Here is an 11,048-nt window from a genome sequence, read left to right on the forward strand (position 1 = left end):
TCATGGTTCCAGAGGAAGAGTCAAGTCCTGAAACAACGGCTCACGAAATAAAAATAAAAATTGACCCGGAATTCTGACATATTAAATGCCATTGTATAGGACATTTCTGCCGTGGAAAATGCCTGAGATAACAAGATTCAACGAAGAAATGTTTTAATCACCTCAACCATATTGTTTTTATAACATTATTAAATTCAATCCGCCAATGGCGACTTTCAATTTCTTCCGAAGTATGACGATTACCAAATACACGCTTGGACTATTTCAAACCCAGACCAAAATAAAAAACTTGGAGTAATAGACTAAAACAACACAAAGTCATTAAACTTAATTAAGCCTCTTTCTTTTTTTTTTTTTTTTTTGGCTTCTCAAGTCTCTTTTTGTTTGTATAATTACTTTGGTCTGGCCGCCATGAAAATTTATTCGGAGTTATGATTGTTGTTGTGAAAAAATTATATCGTTATTTAAGTATACCATGAAACCCAGAAGAGCAATTCAGAAAATGTTCAGTTACGGGCTACTTAATCGAGCCAAATCAGTTACCTTCTCTACCATCACATTTGCCGCCTTAATCTTCATCATCTATGAAGATAGTATTATCTCTAATGTTTCTGTGCAGTCTGCTAGGGGAATTTCAGAGAGGCTACAGAGCAAAGTTGGAGAATTCAAGGCAATACCATTGCTTTCTTTTCAAGAAGTGATCGAAAAAGCTGATACAATTAGTGATCAGAGGCCTCTGAAACCTCCTTTTAGTCTCACCGAAGAAGAAAGAATAGCATGGTTCAAAAAGACACTACCCAAGTTTGAGATTTTCAAGTCAGACAAATTGACACAGAAATTTCACAGCCGTGTTCTTGATTTTTTCAATCATGAGTGTGAGGTTCAGGCATTCATGACATGGATTTCTCCAGCAAGGTCTTTTGGAAGAAGAGAATCTTTAGCTGTGGAATCATTTTTCAAAGTTCATCCTCATGGATGCATGATGATTCTATCGAGAACTCTGGACTCTACAAATGGGTACAGGCTCCTGAAACCAATACTTGATAGAAAGTTCAAAGTTGTTGCAGTGACTCCAGACTTGTCGTTTCTGTTCAAGAATACTCCAGCTGAAGCTTGGTTCAATGAAATGAAGCGTGGAAATAAGGATCCTGGTGAGATTCCACTAGCTCAAAATCTATCCAATCTAATGAGGCTTACTGTTCTATACAAGTATGGAGGTGTGTATTTGGATACAGATTTTATTGTTCTAAAAAGTTTCAAAGCGTTGAAAAATTCTATTGGAGCACAAAGCGTGAATAATGAGTCAGGGAACTGGACTAGACTCAATAATGCTGTTCTGGTATTTGACAGGAATCATCCACTTCTTTTCAGATTCATAGAGGAGTTTGCAGCAACTTTTGATGGGAATAAATGGGGTTATAACGGTCCCTACCTTGTTTCCAGAGTAGTTCAAAGATTTGAAAGAAAGCCTGGTTTTAACTTGACAATCCTGCCGCCAATGGCGTTCTATCCAGTTGATTGGAACAGAATAGTAGGGCTCTTCAAGATGCCAGAAAACCATGCGCATTCGAGATGGGTAAGTGCGAAGCTGCGTCAGCTAAGTGGAGAGACTTACGGGGTACACTTGTGGAACAAGCAAAGTAAAAGAATTAGAATCGAAGAGGGAAGCGTCATGGGAAGATTAATATCCGATCATTGCATCGTTTGTGAAGACATTTACAGTTCTTAAAGAAGATTTTTCAACTGAAAAATGGTGAAGCTAGTTCAATCATTTTACTTGATTTCTAGATTTTTTTTGTTCCTTTGTTTCTTGATTTTGATTCGTGATCCCAATGTAAATTAAATGTACAATATGATTGTGAATCTTATTCAGGTGAAAGAATTTGCGAAGATTTACTTTCTTCCAATACATATCTGTATGTTGTATATGATTGTTTCCTTTGTTCAAAATTTGATTTCAAGGCTACAAAAAAGCATTAAATCTTTCTTCCAAAAATCATAATCCTGAGCCGTCTTAATCTCAACCTAAATCTAAAGCCTCTGCATATCCATAAACCAAAACCTGGCAATCTCCTGTATGATTTTTTTCTTCTCAATTTGCGGTAGCTCATTTTTGGCTTCATATTCTTGAAGCCAGACTCTTCATTCTTGAAACTACCATCCGATGCAAAATTACTTCGTTCATCGTTTCTGAGACCACTGGAGGATCCAATCTGCTTAATATTCGCCCATGGATCATAATTTAATTCATCATCTGTGTCACTGCCCCAGAGAGGTATAGTCTTTATTATCGGTGAGCCACTGTAATTGTCAAAAATGGTGGCCAAACTTGTATGCTCCATGTCAAACAATCTCCTGAGAGAAGTGCTTCCACCTTTCATCAACTCTAACAAAGTGCTTCTTCTGCGACTTGAAGAGAAAGATGAACATGAAGCAGATGAAGATGAAAACGAAGACGATGCAGAAGACAAATATATAGATTTCTGATACTCTATTATCCGCCTGATCTTATCTCTTTGATCTCCTGTCAGGCAACATGTCTCTTCCTCATCATCTTTTTCTTCTGTTATCTCTGGTTTCATCTTAATCTAAGAGGAGTTTTTTTGTTTTGATATAAATGGATGCTTAAAATACAGTTCCGGTAATTAATAAATTGACAACAAGAACAAGGGAAAAAACTATGCAAGAACTGAGACGCCTGAATACCCCTGTGCCGGCCGGCTAGAAGAAACAGTATTTCCCTATTCCATGTTTTTAATGAAGTGTATAAAAGAGAGATAATTACATTAACCCCCCTGGGGTTCGAGTCTATAATTCCAAGTTTAAAACCCACATAAGGGCAAAATGGGTAATTCACACATACATGAAAAGGAAGAATGATTAATCCACTTGTTTTTGTATTAAAATATTGTTTCAGAACTAGTATTTGAATTAACAGCAATTATTCCATGGTATTTGAAAGGTCAGGATCTTGAGATTAGACAAAAAGTTCAGAGGGTGGATTACAGTCTTTCTCCGATACAAAAGAAAACAAATGTTGGTACAAATTTAGCTTTCTCCAAGATTCCGAGTCTTAATTAATTAATTAATTAATTTAAGAGATATTAGTCGATTACCCTTTAAACAAACCAACCAAGAAAAGTATGCGTCAAACGAGGAATCCACGTCATTCTTCAATATGATCATGCTTCTTCTTCATGAGGAAGAGATATATATTTCAAGGAAAAACTAATTTAGAAAGAAAATATATTTGTGATTACATTTGTTCTGATGTAAAAATAAATACGGCAACCATCCACTTGTGGTCGGATGGATAGAGAGACGTATGGTTGAAAACGCTCTCGATCTTGAGATCAAGCTATTAAGAATTTTTTTATCTAAAATAATAAATATATTTTAATTTTATTATAATCTAAATGAATTTACATAGATAAGTGCAAATTTTTCTTTATTCTTTTGCATGTATAAATAAAATGGGTTCATTTTTTTTTTTTTTGATAATAATAAATTGGAAGATTAATATTTAACATATTTATATCTTTGTTGTTTGTTGTTTGTTTTTTACACGTTATGGTACGTTTAGTTAGAGGTTTAGGAAGATTACTTCGATAATCTATCTTTGATTGCGGACATTACATTGTTTAGTCGTCAAGTAATAAAAAGTTCTGATAATCGTTCAATACCAATAATAATTACTGTAAATGATATAGAAGGTTATGTGATTACTGACCTAGAGGGTGTTATTAAAATATTATCGGGGTAATCCATTTTTTATACCAATTTTACCCCTAATAAAAAAAATTCGGACACAAATGCCCTCATATGTTTACCAAATAACAATTACGAAATAACTTCTGTAACCTCATAATCTTTTTTTTTCAACAGAAATGCCCCTCATTTTATGTAAATTAATCTTAATTTTGTTACCATTTTACCCCTAAACAAATAAATTCTATAACATTCTCAATAATCTATTTTATTGGTAATTCTATCTCATCAGTAATAAAACATTCTTGAAACAGACGCATTAAAAGCAAATAATAACAAAGTTGGTGATGAGAATACATAAATACTACCCTCGAACCAAGTTATAAACCCAAAATAGTTTAAATATTAAAAACAAAAATTGGTTAAACATGAATACGATTCTATCAATCTATAACTAGGTAGATCTTTTTTTTTTTGTTTTTTTTTGATGTTACATTTTGACAAAATTGAAACAAATTATGCCTCAGGAAACCTTAAGAGATTGCAGCCTAAAATAGTAGTGGAAACTTAGAAGTGATGCATTGTCAAGAGGTGATTTCTCATTTGAGGGGTATTTTCAGTTGAAATATCACCTTTTTTCCACAACAAAAAAAAAAAAAAAAAAAAAAAAAAAAAACTCTAAATTTAGTGTTTTTTGGAAGGAAAGATTAATTAAGAAAAGAAAATTCCCTGATATTTCGAAATAAAATTAAATCTATACGGTGTGTTGGCACATGCATTAGAATGGACAGAATATTTTGTACTGGATTGAGTGAATTGGATAACACGAATGTATTAATCTTAATGTTTGTCAAGTGTTTCAGTAATATCTGACTAAATATTAATTTATTTAAATAAAATATAATTATGTAAATAATTATCTATACTGAATATTTTTTTTAAAATAATAAATAATAATAAAAATTTGGAAATTAAAAATATATTATATTAATTTTAAATATAATATTAATAGTATTCAATGAAAAAAATGTGAAGGAAAATTGACTAAGTAATAGTCCTGGAAACCAAGGGGGCTGGGGACTATTTTACTTAAATTAGTACTTTTATGTACACTCATTTCATCCAAATCTGCAACCGAACACTTGAATAAAAATGTAGATGATGTAATACAGTGCAGTGCAGCGCAGTGCAATACAGGAAACAAACGCATCCTCTAAATTAAAGAAGGGTAAAAATGTAATGTTGTGTGATGTGCTTCTACAAGATCAAGAGTCTATTTTCAGTTCGAGAAAGACAAATTTCATTAAAAAGTCAACTATATATGCATAATTTTCAATGCAAGTATTTGAACTCCTATTTTTGGTGGAAAATTGAAGAAATGTCAGTCGGTTGAAGATGCAAGTTTTGGCGCCGAGATTGAAAATCTGCTGTGCTGGAAATAGTTGGTGAAGCAGCTGTTTTTTGATGTTTATGTGATGTTTTTAGGTGAATTCAGCCATGATTAAGGGTTACATTATTGTGTAGTACTTGCATTAGTTTATGTTAGGTGTAACAGTGGATAATTTGTATATAAAAATTCCTTTGTTATAAGAATGAAAATCAGAGCAAAAATCTTCTCTCTAGCTACAACCTCTCTTTCTTTCTTAGAATTCTCTAGCAAATAACCACAATTGGTATCAAAGCTTCCGTGATCTTCTAGGACCTGAAATTAAAACCTTAGCTAAACTCGACACCATTAAAACTCATCTTCTTCATGACATCAACTTTGACTTCAATCTCTCCACCAGTTTATGTTAGGTATAACAGTGGACAATTTATATATAAAAATTCCTTGTTATGAGAATGAAAAAAAAAAAATTTAGTAAAAATCTTCTCTCTACAACCTCTTTTTCTTTCTTAGAATTCTCCAACAAATAACCACAATTGGTATCAGAGCTTCCGTGATCTTCTAGGACCGGAAATTAAAACCTTAGCTAAACTCAATACCATTAAAACTCATCTTCTTCATGGCATCAACTTCGACTTCAATCTCTCCACCAGTTTATGTTAGGTGTAACAGTGGATAATTTGCATATAAAAATTCCTCTGTTGTGAGAATGAAAAACAGAGCAAAAATTTTAGTAAAAATCTTCTCTCTACAACCTCTCTTTCTTTCTTAGAATTCTCCAGCAAATAACCACAATTGGTATCAGAGCTTCCGTGATCTTCTAGGACCTAAAATTAAAACCTTAGCTAAACTCAACACCATTAAAACTCATCTTCTTCATGGCATCAACTTCAACTTCAATCCCTCCACCAATTCCATGTATGGGCTGTTAAGATGAAAACTTACTTGAGAGGTCATGGTTTGTGGCAATACGTTGAAGAGGAGAAGCAACCACCTCAGTTGGGGATAAATCCCACACTAAACCAGATTAGGATCCATGAAGAAGAGGTGGCAAAAACTCCAAGAGCACTGTCATGTATTCACTCTGTAGTTTCAGACCAAGTGTTTACCAGGATCATGGCTTGTGAAACTCCCAAAGAAGCTTCGGACAAGCTTAAGGAGGAGTTTAGAGGAAGTGACAAGACCCGTAATATGCAAGTCTTGGACCTAAGGAGAGAATTTAAAATGCTCAAAATGCAAGAGCTGAGGTCTGTCAAGAAGAATATGTAGATAGACTCATGAATGCTGTTAAAAAGATCAAGTTGCTTGGTGAAGAGTTGACAGCAAGAGAATGTTGAGAAAGTTCTTGTCAGTCTACAAGAGAAGTTGGAAACCAAAATTTCCCCTCTTGAAGACTCCAAGGACTTGTCCCATATCACTTTGGCAGAACTTGTCCTTGCTTTGCAAGCTCAGGAGCAGAGAAGGTTATTGAGACAAGAAGATTCAAACTTTACATTTAAGAAGATTATTCAACGGAAAAATGGTGAAGCTAGTTCAATTAAATAAATATCATTGGAGTTAGCAATATATACTCTGTTCAGCTTCACCGAGAAGTCATTTTACTTGATCTCTAGATTTTTTTGTTCCTTTGTTTCTTGATTTGATTCATGATCCCAATGTAATTAAATGTACAATATGATTGTAATCTCATACAGGTGAAAGAATTAGCGAAGATTAACATTCTTCCAATACATATCTGTATGTTGTATATGAGTGTTCCTTTGTTCAAAATGATTTCAAGGCTACAAAAGCATTACATCTTTCTTCCAAAATCATAATCCTGCCCGTCTTAATCTCAACCTAAATCCAAAGCATCGCACTTCCATAAACCAAAACCTGGCAATCTCCTGTATGATTTCTTTCTTCTCTTTGCGGTGGCTCATTTTGGCTTCATACTCTTGAAGCCAGACTCTTCCATTCGTGAAACTACCATCCGATGCAAAATTACTTCGTTCATCGTTTCTGAGACCACTGGAGGATCCAATCTGCTTAATATTCGCCCATGGATCATAATTTAATTCATCATCTGTGTCACTGCCCCAGAGAGGTATAGTCTTTATTATCGGTGAGCCACTGTAATTGTAAAAAATGGTGGCCAAACTTGTATGCTCCATGTCAAACAATCTCCTGAGAGAAGTGCTTCCACCTTTCATCAACTCTAACAAAGTGCTTCTTCTGCGACTTGAAGATAAAGATGAACATGAAGCAGATGAAGATGAAAACGAAGACGATGCAGAAGACAAATATATAGATTTCTGATACTCTATTATCCGCCTGATCTTATCTCTTTGATCTCCTGTCAGGCAACATGTCTCTTCCTCATCATCTTTTTCTTCTGTTATCTCTGGTTTCATCTTAATCTAAGAGGAGTTTTTTTTTTTTTTTTGATATAAATGGATGCTTAAAATACAGTTCTGGTAATTAATAAATTGACAACAAGAACAAGGGAAAAACTAAAAAAGAACTGAGAAGCGTGAATATCCCTATGCCGGCCGGCTAGAAGGAACAGTATTTCCCAGTTCTATGTTTTTAATGAAGTATATAAAACAGAAATAATTACATTAACCCTCCTGGGGTTCGAGTCTATAATGTCCAAGTTTAAAACCCACAGAAGGGCAAAATGGGTAATTCACTCATACATGAAAAGGAAGAAGGATTAATCCACTTGTTTTTGCATTAAAATATTGTTTCAGAACTAGGGTTTAAATTAACAGCTATTAGTTTGAGGGGGTATTATTCCACCTAGTATTTGAAAGGTCAGGATCTTAAGATTAGACAAAAAGTTGAGGGTGGATAAAAGTCTTTCTCTGATACAAAAGAAGACAAATGTTGGTACACATTTAGCTTCTCCAAGATTCCGAGTCTTAATTAATTAATTAATTTAAGAGATATTAGTCGATTACCCTTTAAACAAACCAACCAAGAAAAGTATGCGTCAAACGAGGAATCCACGTCATTCTTCGATATGATAATGCTTCTTCTTCATGAGGAAGAGATATATATTTCAAGTAAAAACTAATTTAGGAAGAAAATATCTTCGTGATTACATTTGTTCTAATTAAAAATAAATACGGCAACCGTCCACTTGTGGTCGGATGGATAGAGGGACGTATGGGCAACCATCTACTTGTGGTCGGATGGATAGAGAGACGTATGGTTGAAAGTGCATGCTTTCGATCTTGAGATCAAACTGTTAAGAAATTTTTTTTTTTTTTTATCTAACACAATAAATATACTTGAATTTTATTATAATCTAAATGAATTTACATAGATAAGTGCAAATTTTTCTTTATTCTTTTGCATGTATAAATTAAAGGGGTTCATTTTTTTTTTCTTTTGATAATAATAAATTGGAAGACTAATATTTAACATATTTATATCTTTGTTGTTTGTTTTTTAGACGTTATGGTGCATTTAGTTAGAGGTTTAGGAAGATTATTTCGGTAATCTATCTTTGATTCTAGACATTACATTGTTTAGTTGTCAAGTAATAAAAAGTTCCGATAATCGTTCAATACCAATAATAATTATTGTAAATGATATAGAAGGTTATGTGATTCAGAGGATGTTATTAAAATATAATTGAGGTAATCCATTTTTTATACCAATTTTACTCTTAATTAAAAAAACATTTTGGAGACAAATACTTTCATATGTCTACCAAATAACAATTAAGCCAACTATACGAAATAACTTTTGTAACCTCATAATTTTTTATTTTTTTTTTAACAGAAATGCACATCATTTTATGTAAATTACTCTTAATTTTGTTACCGTTTTACCCCTAAGCAAATAAATTTTTGAACAATAATACTTTTAACATTTTTAATAATCTTCAAAGTAATCTATTTCATTAGTAATTTTATTTTGTCAATAATAAAACATTCTCGAAACAAACGCATTAAAAGCAAGTAATAACAAAGTTGGTGATGAGAATACATAAATACTACCCTCGAACTAAGTTATAAACCCAAAACAGTTTAAATATCAAAAACAAAAATTGGCTAAACATGAATACGATTCTATCAATCTATAACTGGGTAGATTTTTATTTTATTTTATTTTATTTGATGTTACATTTTTGACAAAATTGAAACAAACTTATGCCTCAGGAAACCATTAAGATGATTGCAGCCTAAAATAGTAGTGGAAAGTGTAAACTTAGAAGTGATGCATTGTCAAGAAAGTGATTTCTTCATTTGAGGGGTATTTTCTAGTTGAAATATCACCGTTAAAAAAAAAAAAAAAAAAAAAAAAAACTAAATTTAGTATTTTTTGCGAAGGAAGAGATTAATTAAGAAAAGAAAAATTCCCTGAATATTCTGAAATAAAATTAAATCCTATACGGTGTGTTTGGCACATGCATTAGAAATGGACAAACTATTTTGTACTGGATTGAAGTGAATTGGATAACACTAGAATGTATTAAATTTAATGTTTGTCAAGTGTTTCCAGTAATATCTGACTAAATATATAATTTATTTAAATAAAAATATAATTATGTAAAAAATTATCTTATTGAAATATTTTTTTAAAAATTAAATAAATAATAATAAAAAATTTGAAAATTAAAATATATATTATATTAATTTTTAAATATAATATTAATAGTATTCAATAAAAAAAAATTATAAGAAAAAATTGTGAATGAAAATTGTCTTAAGTAAATAGTCCTGAGTAAACCAAAGGGGGCTGGGGGACTATTTTACTTAAATTTGTACTTGATTATAGTACAATCCATTTCATCCAAAATTTGCAACCGAAAACTTGAATAAAAGATGTAGAATGATGTAATACAATACAGTGCAGTGCAATACAGGAAACAAACGCATCCTCTAAATTAAAGAAGGGTAAAAATGTAATGTTGTGTAATGTGCTTATACAAGATCAAGAGTCTATTTTCAGTTTCGAGAAAGACAAATTTCATTAAAAAGTCAACTATATATGCAGTAATTTTCAATGCCAAGATTTGAAACTCCTATTTTGGTGGAAAATTGAAGAAATGCAGTCGGTGAAGATGCAAGTTTTGGCGCGAGATTGAAAATCTGCTGTGCTGGAAATGTTGGTGAAGCAGCTGTTTTTTGAGTTTATGTGATTGTTTTTAGGTGGATTCAGCCATGATTAAGGGTTACTTATTGTGTAGTACTTGCATTAGGTTATGTTAGGTGTAAAAGGGACAATTTGTATTAAAAATTCCTTTGTTATGAGAATGAAAAAACAGAGCCAAATCTTAGTAAAATCTTCTCTCTAAAACCTCTCTTTTTTTTCTTAGAATTCTCTAGCAAATAACACAATTGGTATCAGAGCTTCCGTGATCTTCTAGGACCTGAAATAAAGCCTTAGCTAACTCGACACCATTAAAACTCATCTTCTTCATGAAATCAACTCGATTCAATCCTCTCCCCAGTTTATGTTAGGTGTAACAGTAGACAATTTGTATATAAAAATTCCTTGTTTGAGAATGAAAAAAAAAAAAAATTTAGTAAAAATCTTCTCTTTACAACCTCTTTTTCTTTCTTACAATTCTCCAGCAAATAACCACAATTGGTATCATAGCTTCCGTGATCTTCTAGGACTGAAATTAAAACCTTAGCTAAACTCAACACCATTAAAACTATCTTCTCATGGCTCAACTTCGACTTCAATCTCTCCAACAGTTTATGTTAGGTGTAATAACAGTGGACAATTTGCATATAAAAATTCTCTGTTATGAGATTGAAAAACAGAGCAAAAATTTTAGTAAAAATATTCTCTCTACAACCTCCCTTCTTTCTTAGAATCTCCCAGCAATAACCACAATTGGTATCAGAGCTTCCGTGATCTTCTAGGACCTAAAATCAAAACCTTAGCTAACTCAAACACATTAAAACTCATTTTTCATGGCATCAACTTCAACTTCAATCCCTCCACCATC

General features: G+C 32.3%; 1 protein-coding gene across 1 annotated transcript; it reads left to right on the plus strand.

Annotated features, from left to right (window-relative positions):
* Positions 1-372: 372 nt before the first annotated feature.
* On the plus strand, positions 373-2,223 carry LOC116119668 (lactosylceramide 4-alpha-galactosyltransferase-like). Its single transcript, XM_031405617.1, has one exon. It carries the CDS (start codon positions 476-478, stop codon positions 1,727-1,729), a length of 1,254 nt encoding a protein of 417 aa, XP_031261477.1. The 5' UTR covers positions 373-475; the 3' UTR covers positions 1,730-2,223.
* The last annotated feature ends 8,825 nt before the right edge of the window (positions 2,224-11,048 follow it).

The sequence above is a fragment of the Pistacia vera genome, unplaced genomic scaffold (assembly GCF_008641045.1).
Source record: "Pistacia vera cultivar Batoury unplaced genomic scaffold, PisVer_v2 Contig898, whole genome shotgun sequence".
Taxonomy (NCBI): domain Eukaryota; kingdom Viridiplantae; phylum Streptophyta; class Magnoliopsida; order Sapindales; family Anacardiaceae; genus Pistacia; species Pistacia vera.